This window comes from Solanum lycopersicum, chromosome 7, assembly GCF_036512215.1.
Source record: "Solanum lycopersicum chromosome 7, SLM_r2.1".
NCBI classification, from domain to species: domain Eukaryota; kingdom Viridiplantae; phylum Streptophyta; class Magnoliopsida; order Solanales; family Solanaceae; genus Solanum; species Solanum lycopersicum.
In genome coordinates, this window is record NC_090806.1 from 54298143 (window position 1) to 54314164 (window position 16022).

General features: G+C 34.5%; 2 protein-coding genes across 2 annotated transcripts; both read left to right on the forward strand.

Moving 5' to 3' along the window:
- Positions 1-215: 215 nt before the first annotated feature.
- On the forward strand, positions 216-12552 carry LOC101257877 (omega-amidase, chloroplastic-like). Its single transcript, XM_004243677.5, has 10 exons — positions 216-552; positions 1503-1619; positions 5107-5331; positions 5529-5622; positions 6073-6147; positions 10018-10096; positions 11144-11159; positions 11554-11634; positions 11876-11958; positions 12243-12552. Exons 1-10 carry the CDS (start codon positions 322-324, stop codon positions 12328-12330), a joined length of 1089 nt encoding a protein of 362 aa, XP_004243725.1. The 5' UTR covers positions 216-321; the 3' UTR covers positions 12331-12552.
- Positions 12553-13202: 650 nt separating this feature from the next.
- On the forward strand, positions 13203-15138 carry LOC101257581 (protein BIG GRAIN 1-like A). Its single transcript, XM_004243676.5, has one exon. It carries the CDS (start codon positions 13935-13937, stop codon positions 15009-15011), a length of 1077 nt encoding a protein of 358 aa, XP_004243724.2. The 5' UTR covers positions 13203-13934; the 3' UTR covers positions 15012-15138.
- Positions 15139-16022: the final 884 nt, after the last annotated feature.

The window sequence follows — 16022 nt, forward strand, 5'->3', positions numbered from 1 at the left end:
GATCGAAGCATCACTTTGCGAAATTTGCCCTTACTAATTATTCAAAGAGTATTGAAATAAATTATTTGGCATGAGGTATAATATATAATAATTCAAGCAAACTTTAATCCTAAAGAGGCACTAAACAACTCTGAAATTATTTATCTTTATCATTTATACTTTAGTAATAAAATAATATAAATAATCTCATATCCATGTTATAATAATTTCACAAAATGAATTATTGAAAAATAACTTGTTGCTGACAAAAGAAGCAAAAGAAAAAGTCAAGAAAATAGAAGGTGGGCTTCCGTAAAACAACTAAGAGGCAGAGATCTGAAAATGGAGGCCATAGGGATCACAAGATTATGCCACCGGAATCTCCTTCCCACTTCAAACCCCTCTCTCACTTCCACATTTATCTCTAGTTTTGTTATTGGTCGCACCTCCTCCCACAATTATAACAGAAACTTCCCCAAATTTTTGGTTTCTGCAACTATGGAATCTTCCTTCAAGCCTGAGGAAGCTAGGGTTCCTGTAGAGCTTCCTTTGCCTGCTCCTCCCGTCACCAAGGCAACTTCCTCACTTTTCCTTTTGCATTTCTATTTACTTGATTATAATTCGATCATTTTCTTTTGCATTTCTATATAAATATTCGAATTGGTTAGCATTATGTGAAGTTTGCTTGTATGTATATAGTCAAAAGGAGGAGAAAGTTTAAGGACTCATAAAGCTTTAGAAATGTCTTCTTTTTCCTGACCATATATCAAAAGATTAATGGTTTAATTATATATAAACATAGAGTATTTATTATTCTCTGTGTCTTTTCTCACTTTCCTTTCATTTGCTTGTGAATAAGTTGAGGTTGCTTAACTTTTTCACTTGACCTTACCTTTTTAATAACCCAATGGTCCCTACCTAAGTTGATCGAACTCTTCACTTTCGATACCGCACCCAGGTTGATACGACATGGTGTGAGATCCGTACTGCATTTGGTCAACTGATTTTGGATACTTTGATCAAAATAAGTGGAGAAATTTGGAGTAGATGTAGTGAGTTTTGTATTAATAACAAAAGCTAAGGTGAAATTGAAGTAAAAATGGAGTACTTAGTATATATGAAATTCTATTTCAGTCCTTTTTCCTTATATCATATTTTGAGATTCTCCTTTTGTTCAATATTTTTACCTCATAATAGCTTGTAAATTTTTGTAATCTCGACATATAACTCTATTTTTAGATATTTGAATTAGTTTTAGCCGAATCCCCCCACCTGTATTTGTACCTCGAACCGTACCCTAATTCATAAAATTTATATAGTGAAGCCGACCTCTAGATTCACACCTGTATTGGACACCAGCACCTGAGTCTGAACAACTTAGGTTCCTGTAATAAGTTGTCTTTTCTGTGCTATAGGTTATTAAGCTTAAAAAGATTGTGTAACTTCCTAACTTTTGGTTTCATGTTTATCTCTCTGTGGTCTAGATCTACTTTGTGATGTCATAACGTTTTTTTGTGCATCAGTTCAAGATTGCTCTTTGCCAGTTATCTGTAACTACCGACAAGGAGAGAAATATTGTTCATGCTCAGAGGGCAATAGAAGATGCTGCAGACAAGGGTGCTCAACTTATTCTTCTCCCTGTAAGATCCTTTTATTTTCTGAAAATTATGGCTGAATTTTTTCAATGCAATCGTCTCTCTGGACTCCATAAAGGTGGAGACAAATTTTGTTATAATAGGGTATATACATTTTATCTGTTATTTACCAAGATTCATCACTGTGACGTACGTGGTTTATGAGAGACTGAGTTAATTGGTATTAGAATTCCACGAATAATGGGCCTATAATTTGTCTGAACTAAATTATGGGTTTAGGCATTTCAAAATATGAAAGCAGATTGATATAAAAAATCAAAAGGTTTAGAATGCTCTCAGGCACATATATCAAGTCTTGTCAACTTTTAGTTTAAAGTTTTTTACCTTTAGGTTTCAGATAAGTGGATCAAGCTCGCTGGAACACATCCAATAGGGGGAAGATAACATCTTTTACAACGTAGGTTTCAAGTCCTACGACATTACGAGATGTAAAGACAAAGTTGGGAGTTGGTTTGTATGGGCAAAACGCAGCCGACGTTGGATGAGAAGAGTGGAAATTAGCATTAAAGTATTGAAATGGTTAGTTACAGTATTTATTGAAGCGTCCAAAGTGCAGGGGAGGACAGTTAAGAGGTGGAACATGAAGGACCACTTTGCAGACTTCTACTGCACTCTCAAATACAATAGTAGCGGGAGATACATCAGTTTTATAGCATTACAAGGTCAAAAAAAATCAGTCATAATTACTCCAGAATCTACATTCAAAGGAGGTCTGCGAAATATAGCTCACAGGATTGCTGGGTTTATTTATGAACCAAAAGAAACACAGGGGTTAACAGTAAATGACAACAAACAATTCCACAGGTCCTACAAAGAAGTTCTCTTCCGTGACAGATGGGTGACGGAGGCAACATAGAAGGAAGATATACTAAGCACAATAAACAGAGTAAGAATCACAGGAGGCAAATCGCAATCAGAAAAGGACCTCTTGAACAGATGCTTAGTAGGGAAATTCCAATGCCAAACAAATGAAAACCCTAACTTGAACGATGTTAGAAGATGGGCCTGTAACTCTTGGAAGTTGGAGATAAAAGTCAAAGTGTATGCCATGAACGATGGCCATTTTATGTTTGAACTACCGTCAAGACTAGCAGCAGAGCATGTCATAACAGGCCAATGTGCCTAGAAGAAGATGAAGTTAGATTTTGAATGGTGGAAACCAACAACTGGCTGCTGGCCGGCAGAGGTAAGGAGAGATTGGGTATGGATGGTCGCAGAAGGTTTTCAAAGAGATCGGTAACCTATGTGGAGGCTATATCGAGACGGAGAAGGAGACCTCTCTCAAAAATCATCTTCATTGGGCTAGAATAAAAGTACAAGGTGACGGCGAACGGATTCCCAGAGAAGTAAAAATAATCTGCTATGATTTCACTTACACCATTTCGGTGTGGTGTGAAGCTCCAGTCATCGTGAAATTCTCAGAGAAGAGGAGAGAGGAGAATGAAAATACTCAGCAGTCAATAACCAAGATCAGCTTTTGCAGATAACAAAAGAGGTAATAGCAACTAAAAAGGTGGATGGGCACGTGGGGTCTTCCAGTGAGAGGTCTCTCATGCGAGTGGCAGATTTAAAAGGGGAGAATATAATGGTTATAACAGACAAAAAAAAAAGGTCAAAGGAAACTGGGCCCAAATTTGGCCCCAATTCTTTTGGACCCAATTGCTTGAGAAAAGGCTAGAGCCCAAGCTTTACAAATCCATTCAGAAGACATTTTTAACATTGAGATAACAGCGAATCAAAGGAAGGAAAATAAAGCTCAAAATTAGATAAGATCATGAATAGGGACGAAAGGGAATTGGAAGTTGCAAGACATATGGTAGACATGACTGGAAAAAATAAGGAAGAACTGGGAGAGAAAAGTACAGCGATAATGGTATAAGCATTGGCAGAGGAGAATACAAATGGAGGAGCCGAGGATGTTATCCCACTGGGCATCCAATTCCCAGAGGAAGACTACAACACACTGAGCACCTCAGAATGGATACAACGAAATATAATCAAATTGTGCTCGAAATTTGGGGTGAGGATGTGAGGAGAGGGCAAAGGAATTATTGATGAAAATTGACACTAATAAGCGAGAAAGGGGAAACAGAGTGAACAACCAACATGCAAGAAGAAAGGGCAATTGGAACTAAAAAACCTGCAACTAGATTCTAAGTTTCACAGCAATGGCTCTAGAAGTAAAGGGGGATATTTTTCCATCATGAATCAATGAATTTAAACATTGTTTCCTGGAACGTGAGGAGACTGCATTGTGGGAAGAAAAGGTGTATGATCAGGAATATGTCAAGAATCTGGAAAGCAGATGTTGTGTGTTTTCAAGAGACAAAACTGGAGACGGGAATTGCAAACATAGTTAAAGAAATTTGGGATAGTAGATGGGAAGTTTATGTGCAACTAGAAGCTAGTGGGACCAGGGGAGGCATACTAATTATGTGGGATAAAAGAATATGGAAAGGGGAAGTAAGTAGTATGGGAGCATACTCAGTTTCATGTTGTTTCTATGGCAAAAACCAGGATTTTAAATGGCACCTAACAGGAGTTTACGCCCCAAATGACAGAGTTGAAAGGGAAGATACTTGGTGGGAAGTGGGGGCAGCTAGAGGTCTATTTAACAGGTGGAGACAGTAAACCATCTCTTTTTACACTGCAAATGGATAGATCAATTATGGCAGATGTTCATTCACAAAAGGAAGATCAAGTGGACAAAACCAGGGAGAATCACACAAGTTCTAAAATGCTAAAACAATGATGGAAATGCAGAAAAAGAGGAGGAGAGATGGAGGATTGTCCCAGCATGCATCTGGTGGACAATTTGGAATTAAAGGAATCAAAGATGTTTTGAAGGAAAGAACAACAATATTCAGAAGATAAAGATAAACTGCCTAGGTCTTTATTATTTTTGGTGTAAGCAAGTAGTAATAGAAAATTCTGAAGATGTTTTTAATGTTATTGACTGGCTGTAACTAGAAGATATTAAGGCTGATGTAAGTACACATTTTTGGTGGGGAACTACACTTTGATGTAGTATACCTGTGGATATATAGAAGTAAATGTTACCTTTCTCAAAAAAAATATGAAAGCATCAGAAATAGAATCTGTCTCCATCATTAAACTTTTCTACATTTACTATTTCTTTGTTCTTTGTCCTTACATTAGAAAATGGGCCTATAATTCATGTCTGAACTAAATTATTAATTTACTTGCTGAATGTGTATAAATTCTTAATTGTCGATTGTCCTGTGTTTTGTTGGTTATTTTAGATGAACTTGGATGCATCCCTTTGTATTTGAGTCACTGAGAGAGTTCTATGATGTTTCTTTGACATCGTCTAACTCGCGATGCGATGCTTGCATTCTGTCTTAATTTTGCTTACATTCACTAGCTTGCTTCCATTAGTATCTCTTTTTACTCTTCGCTTCTTGTTTTTAAGTGAGGCTTAAATTAACTCAATTGCTTCCTGCTATGACAGGAAATATGGAATAGTCCATATTCCAATGATAGTTTTCCAGTATATGCAGAGGACATTGATGCTGGCGGAGATGCATCTCCTTCAACTAGAATGTTATCTGAAGTTTCTCGGAGTCGAAAGATTACAATTATTGGTGGCTCTATACCTGAACGCAGCGGTGACAAATTATATAACAGTTGTTGTGTTTTTGGCAAAGATGGAAAGCTTTTGGCCAAGCATAGGAAGGTCTGCATATTTCTTTCTCATTTGGAAAGAGTTATAAGAAAAATACTCTTAAGAAAAAATAATATTTATGACATGGGTTTGCAGACCAACTATGTTCATTGTATCCTACTATTTATCATAAATTTATTTAATTGCATGTTTGGGATTCTTAAGCTTTGTGCCTTAACTTATTCAGTTTGAAAACAATGCTTTTGCAGATACATCTCTTTGACATTGACATTCCAGGAAAGATGACTTTTAAAGAATCAAGGACCCTAACAGCTGGAGAGAGACCTACTATTGTAGACACAGGTTTGACAAGCTTTATACTGATTTAAGATGTACATTGTCATGCTATATAAAATTTGTGGCGACAAATTCATTATGTCCTTGTTTGACTTGTTCAAATATAAAGTTTGAGGTATTCTGACGTAGGAGGAAAGTTGCAATCTTTTTTTTTCCAAGTCTGATGGTGAGTCTCAATCTAGTAACCAACATATTATGTACTTGATCAAAAAAATAAAAGTAACGAGCCTATGCTATTTTATCATATTTTACTGGTATCCGCCTTTTGAAATTTGAAGATATCTTTTTAGCTGTATCTATTTACTTGGAAAGATGCACAGCATATTGCCAACATTTTCTTTTCTCCTGAAATTAGTTGATGAAGATGTACTTAAGATTTCTATAATCTTATACCGAAGTACTTGCAGCCATTCAGTAGAGGAGCTACTGTAAGTAACTAGTGGATTCCATATGCAGAGGTTGGACGCATTGGTATTGGTATATGCTATGATATTCGCTTCCAAGAACTGGCGGCTATCTATGCTGCAAGAGGTTTACTTCTCTATTTGTCTACTATAAATATTTTTAACTTCCATATCTTCTCTATGTGCATGGTAGTTACTCTCTCAGTTATGTAATGTTCATCCAGAAGACCTACCCTTTCAGCCTTCTCCTTTTCTTCTGAGCTTTTCGAGACCACCAAGTTGAATTCTTCACTTCTGAGATATTGGAAGATTGTAAGTTTTGTAATCGGATATGGAAGCTTTGGCAAGTTAAAGACAGAAAATACTATGCAGAATGTGGCTTTTCATATTCTCTACCTCATAAATGGACTTACCATGCACACAATTTATTCGTGATGCAGACGAATTGTATTCCGTCTCATCTAGATTTTGCAAATGGAAGTAAATAGGCTATTTTATGTATGATTTAACATGCGGTTATGAGCTACTTTCAATTAAGAGTCCGGAACCTAAGTAAGCCACAAAAAGATAAAAGTGGCCAAAATAAGCCATTATTGTAGGAAGTAACTAAAATAGGCTTAGTGGAAGAAAAAACTCCACTTTATCCAATATTCTAAACATTTTCCGTTAGTCTCATAACACACATTTTAATATATAACGGAAGTATTTATTACACTTTATAAAATGTAAATTTTTCTGTACACTTTGTAAAGTGAAACTTTTTCTTAAACTTTATAAAGTGGAAGAGAAAATTATGTTTTACAAAGAGAAATGTTCACGTTTTGAAGCTTTATGAAGCTTTTGCAGTGTTTTTCATACAATTATATTGATTTGACATATCATAAAAATAGAAAATTTATTACATTATGTATTTTATTTTTAATCCTGAAAATTCCTCCAAGCTCTATTTAAGGACATTTAAACATAGCATCTTCAACATGTGCTATATATATAATAGGTAAAATGGTCTGGTGAACCCTTATACTTGTACCGGTTTGTATTATGGACCCTCCTACGTAATCATTTGACAATTGAGCCCTTAAACTCAATAGAAATCAATTTAACAAATCGCTCTGACAATCTACCAGGCTTATGTGGCATTAGAATGTCTGAGTTGGCAAAAGTGTTTAAGTACACACTCTTAAGGCGAGTGAATGACATTTTTGGGTTAAAAAAAGTTAAAATTATAAAAGAAATAATTTTTTAAAAGACAATTAATTAAAAATTCCTTTCTTCTTCACCCACCATTTTCATCTCAAATCCAACCTATTTTTTTCCTTCTTCAGAATGTTGTTCAGCCATTTTTATCCCAAACCCAACCTTTTTCCTTCTTCAGAATATATTAATATCAATTTACCAGATCCTGGGTATAAAATAGAATTGTACATGTAGCTGGATTGGTTGAACAATAACCTGGGATGTTAAGCTCCAGTGCAATATCGATAGTCTATGTGAAATACATATCACAGAAGATACAATCAGGATGGATTTCACGAATTTTATCTTCCAGTGGTTTCTGTAGAAGATAAATGCCGCAAAATATTTTGCCCCCGATTTCAAGTGAAGAGGCAGAACTGAAGTTCTCGATTCCTTCAAGCAACCCAACTTCAGTTGATGGGAAACTAAGTGTCTCTATAGAAATTACGGAATAGTTTTCCCATACGTCGTCATTGTTAATAGAAGATCAGAAGAGGGAGGCATTGTGGTGGGTAGTGAGGATGGTGACTTGGACGTCGCCATGAGAGGCGAATTCACCGCGGAGAGAGAAAGAGCGTTCGTGGTACTCATCGGAGAACTAAATCGCTGTGGAGTGAGAGAGAGAAGCGGTGTTGGTGGTGCACACCGGTGACCATTGTTTCATAGTAGAGTAAGAGAGAGAAGCGACACTGGTCAATGTAGAGGAGAATGAGGTGGGTGAGGGTGCGAGGTCATGGCAGCGAATTAAAAGGTTTTTCTGGTGTTAGGCTGTTGACTTTGTGGAGGTTGGAGGAGGAAAAGAAAATGGTGATGATGTGCGGTGGAGATTAGATAGGTGAGGGAAAGAGTGTATAAATTTCGTTGGCAAAAATGGTGACGAAGGTAGTGATGGTTGTCTCCACAGATTTTGGTCGTGAAATGGGGAAATTGGCTCATTTTGTCCATTATAGCTCACAAAGATCTTCACCACTGTTTCCTCTCATTAAAGAAACACATCAATAAATCAAACAAAACACATAAAAACATATGAAAATGCAAAACATGAAATCGGAGTAATGAAGTTGACGAAAAAGTTGAACAAAAAATGGTGCAATATTACTCTAAAGTATAAATTAAAATTTTATTATTTTACCTTTTATTAAATAATTTTGATTAATAATTTTTAAAAAATAGTTATGAAATATTTATGACATGACATTAATATATCTGACGTGAATATGACATGTCATTTATGTAAAGAAGAGTGAGTTAGACACATGGTTGGAGGGCCTTAAAAGTCTTGTTTTAATTGAGTCTAAGGGTTTAATTAGCAAAAGATTAAGTAGTATGGTCCAGAATACAAACTAATACAAGTATAAGGGTCCATTAGACCATTTCGCCTATATAATATTATCAAAGTGTGAGAATTGACCAAAATAAGTATCTAGTCCATAACTTGGAGCAATATTCCTATCTTGGTGAGGTAAATCCGCTACAAAATATATAATAAAATAAAAATAATAAATCATATAAATCAATAGATAATAGATAAAATCGACAAATTATAATCGAAATATAATTATTGAGCATTACTAGTCACTTTCATTGATAGTTTCATTCAAATCAAAATCATATCGTCTGGTAAGAATATTTTGATAATGAGTCATGTTAGAAAAATCAGTAGATTGAGTTATCGTAAATTCATCAACGCTATTACGATTTTTCTAATCGGGGATGGACATCGACCGATAAAGGAGAGCGTTGTTGGCTAGTCTTAGGATACTTTCTAACATAGATTTCAAGTATTGTTAACTTGATTTGATCTATGTAGTCATTTGGAACCCTCAAAAAGTCGGTCAACGATCGTCATTATAAATAATCCACTCTCCAAAATTTACTTGTCCTTGTGATAAAAATGAAGTAGGGTATTTTTCGACTATAATAATTATAATCACTACTATTTATACCCCATTCTTTTATAAATTGATGAAAGAAATTTATGATATTGAACATTAATTGAATATTTAGCATTGTGTTTGGGAGGACAATTATAATAAATGACATTTCTCTCTTGTATAATTTCAACATCCCAATAAATCAAAACTCTAACTTTTGGGGTAGACATTTTTTTGTGATTGAAATGAAAAAAGATAGAAGACTAAAAATGTTGAAGGTGCTATCTTTGAATATCTTTAAATAGAGCTTGGAGGAGTTTCCAGAATTAAAAAATAAAAATGCATAATGTAATAATGTTTTCTGTTTTTATAATATGTCAAATCAATATAATTGTATGAAAAACACTGCAAAAGCTTCAAAACGTGAAAAATATTTCTCTTTGTAAAAACATAATTTTTTCTTCCGCTTTATAGTGTTAAGAAAAAGTTTCACTTTATAAAGTGTAAGAAAAACTTACACTTTACAAAGTGTAAGAAATACTTTCATTTTACAAGGTGTAAGAAATAGTTCCGTTATATATTAAAATATACACGTTATGGGACTACGGAGAACATTTAGAATATTGGATTAAGTGAAATTTTTTCTTCCACTAAGCCTATGTTAGTTACTTTCTAAAATAGTGGCTTATTTTGGTCACTTTTATCTTTTTGTGGCTTATTTAGGTTCCAGACTCTTCAATTAACTACTGCTTTTTCCTTTATGTTAGGTGCTCATCTGCTTCGTGGTTCTGGTGCCTTTAACATGACCACATAGGCTATTTTATGTCTGATTTAACCTGTCGTGATGAGCTACTTTCAATTAACTACTGTTTTTTCCTGCATGTTAGGTGCTCATCTGCTTTGTTATCCTGGTGCCTTTAACATGACCACCGGTCCGCTGCATTGGGAATTGTTGCAACGGGCGAGGTAGTGATGAGTTTAGTACTACAGTACTACACAAGTGACTATGTGTTGGTTTATTCTATCATGTAATAAACGCTGAGTCCTTATAACCTGTGCTAGTGTGTTACTATTTGTTACAAAATACCATAGGGGGCTATCTTTATGATCTTTTCTTTTGATGGTAAAGCCTTCTTAACCACAAGAGGAATTGTCAAATATTGAGAATCATCTTAGTTTCTAGGATTCTGTTTAGGAACCAACAACAACATACCCAGTGATTCTGTTTAGATACCAAATATGTAAGTACCAGCTGAAATTCTAGAGAAATGAAATCCAAGCGGGACATTCATCATTTCACATTCTTTATTGTTTGTTTGTTTATATGTCTTAGTGAAGAGAAAATTAATCAAATCACGAAGTCATACTTATAAACCACTTTTTCTTGATTCCCCCAATAGTGGAAAAATCAAGGGTGTCTTGTGATTTAAGAGTGTACTTCACACCTTTCAACAAATTGTTACTGATGGTTATTGCTGACCATGTGATCTACTTGATATCATGGAGAACATTTACAGCACATGCTATAGTGATTTTGTACTAGACTAGGCTGTGGAAATTGATGGATGTATATTGATTTGCAAGTTTGTATGAGTTTATGTTAGGATTTACTAGTTTTATTCTTCATCCCATTGTCTTTTATGTTTCTTTAATACTTTTTAGATGCCAAAAATTGTGCTACTTTTTCTTTTATAGTTTGTCACTCCTTTATTTTACTTTTGAAATACTGACTAATATACTTAGGTTTCAGGTTGGAAATTACTCATCTCTATAAGGGCAAGATAAATTTATTGAATTTGGGTCGGAGGGAGGGACTAGTCCTATTAAAAAACTTTGGCTCCTTCTTGATGTATTGAAATTCGGAGACACTCTTAACTTTCATCCTAGAAGACTTGTTTGCTTACATTTTCGTTCCTATACATTGCAGTCAAGCTTTAATGAAGTCTGTATAATTTATTGACTATACATGCACATAAAGAATAACTAGTAACATCTATGTTACTTGTCCTGCAGGGCTGCTGATTGCCAGGTACAACACTGATACCTATATGCTCCATTATACTCTTGTGTGTTACTGTATTTTCCTTTCCATTATGTTAGTTTTCCAAAAGTGAAGATCAGTTACTTGCCTTGTTAGATGAGCCTAAGCGGTGCTTCTTTGATGTCAAATTGCTTTATCTTTTTCCTCTTCTCTTTTCATGTATAGTGGACACTAGGAATCATGTATATCATATCAATGTATAATAGTATTACTCTACTTCTTCTTAGTATCAATTTAAATGTAGCACTTTTATTACTGTCCGTACAAAACTTAAATTTCTGAATTGAGCACAATTTTCTTCTGGATCTCATGGCTAGCGCCTCGCTGATTGTATTTACTACTCTGAATATCTATCTTATCTATTTGCACATATTCCTGTCAGTTGTATGTAGCAACTTGTTCTCCTGCCAGAGATGGTGGTTCTAGTTATGTAGCTTGGGGACACTCTACTCTTGTTGGACCGGTAAGTATTTTAATGTCTGATGTGGCTTGTTACAAAGATCTTTTAGTTAACATGTTCCTCGCGTCACTTTAAATAAGAAACAAGAAGGATCTCAAACCATTTATTAACGAGCTGATTAATGGTGGAAAAGAAATATTGGAAACATTCATGTTTTGTAGAAGTGACTTCAAGTGTCGCGTAATATCTTATGCTTAACCCACAGACCCCAAAAAAAGGAATCTAAAGAAACTCAATCTTGCAGTTTGGAGAAGTGCTTATGACAACAGAACATGAGGAGACTACACTAGTAGCAGAGATTGACTATTCAGTAATTGAGCAGAGAAGGTGAGTTCCTCCTATAGCTTAGTTTTAGATTGAATATGTATTCACATTGTATGTATATGTTCAGTTGTTTGTGATTTGGTTTGCTGCATTTTATTTGAATATTTGTTATCTAAAATGATTTATTTTATGGTTAATGTGTCCTTCCTCCTTCTCTTGGATGATGGAGGAGCAATATAAACAGTTCTCAGTCACAACCCTTCGATCATGTTTAGAGCTCATTTCTAAGTTATGGTTAATCTTCTTCTGGGCCATTTATATGCTCAAAGTCCTATTTCGATGTGCAGAACATACCTTCCATTTCAAAAACAAAGGCGGGGAGATTTGTACCAGTTAGTTGATGTTGAAAGATTGACATGCAAAGGAGCCAAATGAGGTGCATTCTATATTGCATGGGGATGGAATAATCTAGAATTGATCAGTGATAAAAGAGTGGTCTATTGAAAGGCTAAAACGTGACAATTGCGTATTTGTGCTTACATTGATCTCTGCTCAATTATATGGCTCATTTTTCCCAAGTCCAAATTTCGCCTGGACTGATGCACCATTGTGATGTGTGTGAAACTGCAATAAAGGCTCTTTTTGTTTTTGATTTCATTTCTTTTGAACATTGAAAAATTCCGTATTGCGTTAGTTGGTGCACTGCTTTGTTATTAGGGTGAGCATGGACCCACTTCTCTACCTTTTTCCCAAGAAACATACCATGCTTTCTAGTTTCTTTTTGGTTGGTTTAGTTGAAATTTGGCGTTTTCACATAATTAATGTATACATCTCAACTGGAACTAGTACGTTCCAAGTTTTCTAGCATTTGAAACTGTAAGAAAAAAGAGGCGGATGAGTGGGAAGACGGTGGGGACGGTAGAACATATTTTTAAATCAATTTTTAAAGTAAAATATGTTTTAAATTGATTGTCATTTTGTGAAGTGTCTAATAGGAACAAAGGTCATTAATAAAAATATCTAAATGAATGATGCGTATAACTCTATAGTATCATAAATTAGTCTATCATCAACAATCCCTCTCTACCCTTTTTGGCTTTTCCTCCTTGCGGGTGTATTGCAATCAGTGTTATCAAAGGTGTGCTTAAACCCTGAAGTGAGGTTCAAAACGTGTTGAGTGTTTTGCTTCGCTTTATGTGCACTTTACTGTCTTCATCAAAGTTCTAAGACAAATATTTCCTTGCCAATGAGCCTCTTATGAAGAAGTGAAGTAAAATAACTCATATTTTACTTTATTATGATTTTTTTTCAATTTTTTTGATCATATATTTTTCATTCATGTTTATAATTATTAGTCTTGGATTAAATATATATATATATTTTGTTCTTTTCTCTCTTTGCGTCTTTTTCTGTTAAAGCTTTATTTGTGCCTAAAAGCCTCCACAAATTTGTGTTTCGCCTTTAATAACACTGAGCGTAACATGTCAAACATGACTTGTAGTTCAACCAAGTGTATTTTTTTTACATTATATCTACTACTTTATTCATTTCTAATATAATTGGTGAAAACAAAACGTGTGGTATGTCATGATACTGCTGGTGGAAGTAGTGTACTATGCTCATTTATATTCCACCCCTACACCTAGTAGGAGATACAAGTGCTTCTCAAATAATAGTAATAATAAGTCTCTAGACAAACAAGTACTTGAATATTAAGTAATCAACTCTTCTTGCAGTTTATGTAAATAATAATAATAGGCAGATGTAGACAGTGACAGTAATAAAAAGAAAACTGAACAGCATTTGCTTAGCCATTCTGGCAGAATCACACGCACGCGCGCCCTCAACTTACTTTCTTTTTGGCCGGTTGTTTTTGTTTGGTATCTATCAATATTGCTTTATTAAATTCAAATTTACATCGAAAAGTCTTATATTAAATAAAATGTTTTCTAATAAAGATGCCTCTATATTTAAGGAAAGGATTAAAAAAATAATTACTTGACTAAATCCAAATGTAAAACGCTAACCTGTAATTAAGAATGAATAAGTGCTTATCAGATTCCCTAATTTTTATTTATATAAATGCATCGCCTTACTTGGTAGTCAGTTGCATCAACCAACAAGTCCCCATTTCCCCTCACCACATTTTGGCTCTTTCTCAGAGAAGAGAGAAAAACGAAAAGAAAATGTCTTCTTGGGAAAAGCCAATAATACGAGTTCAACAAAGGCGTAAGACGCCATCGTTTTCTTCCTCTTTATTGGAATCTATTTATCATTCAATTGACGAATCCAAAGAAGAAGAAGAAAAACATCAACAAGTCCCAAATAGAAAGAGCAACAACAAGGAAGAAGAAATTGTAAGCCTTCGACGTGCAATATTGATTGAGAAATGGATGGAAAGTTACAAATATAGTCAAAGTTCAGGACACTTCAGTTCAGATTCATCTTCATCAGCAGAGTCAAGCATGTTTTCATCTTCAGAAACAGAGTCAAGATCCATCAATACATTGCCAAAAACAACAACACAAGTCCGAAGACCAGACAGGGTTGTTACATTCTCTACAGAGACTAAAACTCCAAAATGTGAAGGAGGAGGAAGGTTCATGAGGACAAAATCAAGAGCCTTGAAGATGGTGAAACAACCTATTTCACCAGGTGGGAAAATAGCAAACTTTCTAAATTCGATATTCAATTCGAAAAACATCAAGAAAAACCATCAAGAGGACTGGAGTTCAGTCAGGAAATCAAGATCAGTGAATGATTCAACTACTATGACAACATCATCTTGCTTAAACAAAACCCCTTCCTCGACTTCGATAAGTAATAAATCGAAAAGATCAGTGAGATTTTGCCCTGTTACTGTAATTGTTGATGAAGATAGTCAACCATGTGGTCACAAAAGCATATACAGGAATGAAGAACCAAAGCATCAATACAGAGGATTTTACCAAGACGAAGATGAAGATGATGGTAGGAGTTGTGCAAGTTCTGATCTTTTTGAACTTGAAAACATAAGCATGATTGGTCATGTTCATGCAAATAGAGATGGTTTACCTGTCTATGGAACTACTAGTTTTAAAATGAATCAAGCTATTGCTAGGGGCTTACTTATATGATCATGTAACATTTCATTAGAGCATCATCAATGTTAAACACTTCAAAATTTGAGTGATTACTTTTTTGTCTTCTTGTACTAGTTTTTCACTCCATCTTTGTATCATATTTTAGACTTACTTTGCCTTATTTTCTTCTTCATTAATGGATTACAACTATGGCTTTACTAACTAACATAAAGGCTCACAGTGAGCACTAAGTATTCCTTCATTCTTGATCAAATGATAATTTCAAGTTCAAGTTTTGGATATGAAGTCGTTATTGATAGGCGTTCTACTACCAAAGTGGATATATGAATTAGTAGAGCTATCGGAAGTCAAGTAAGAATTTTTTTTATAAAAAACGAGAAAGGCTAATTGGAATAGTAGTGAAGGGCATAAAAATTGATAACAAGAGGCAGATCTAGAATTAGACTCAGTAAATTCAAAATAAGTATAATTTTACTATATGTGCAAATTTTGATTTACGTATTTTGAGTTGAAAGTAATGTGGGTTCTTGAACTTGCAGAACTCGTTTTAGACCCACCTCACTAACAATATCATGTAGTAGGCTAGTCTATGAAACTCTTTGATTTCAAAAGAGTAGTTCCAAATCTAGTGTTAGCCCTATGATTAGATTTAGAGCATATTATTATCCATGAGGTTAGGTTACTTTCAGAGGAAACAAACCTTGATATGGAAATTAACTCTTAAATCAAATGATTAAGAGAACATGACCTAATTAAGATCCATTTGAAGATGATTATAAGTTCCTTACAAATAAAGTGGCTTCCTCACGAGGTGTAATGATGGTGATAAGAATATGTATCTTTAGATTGAAGAAAAATGATTTCTTTTATTCACTTTTTTCGAGATGTTACATTTGGGTATTACTGTATAAATTAGGTTATTATAATTAATTTAATGTTGATATAATGTCACTGTTTGGAAATGATTTAAAAAGCTAGAATGCCAAAATGTCATATTTTAACAACTTTTTATTCCATCAAGAAAGAAGAGATGTGGAAGTCCAA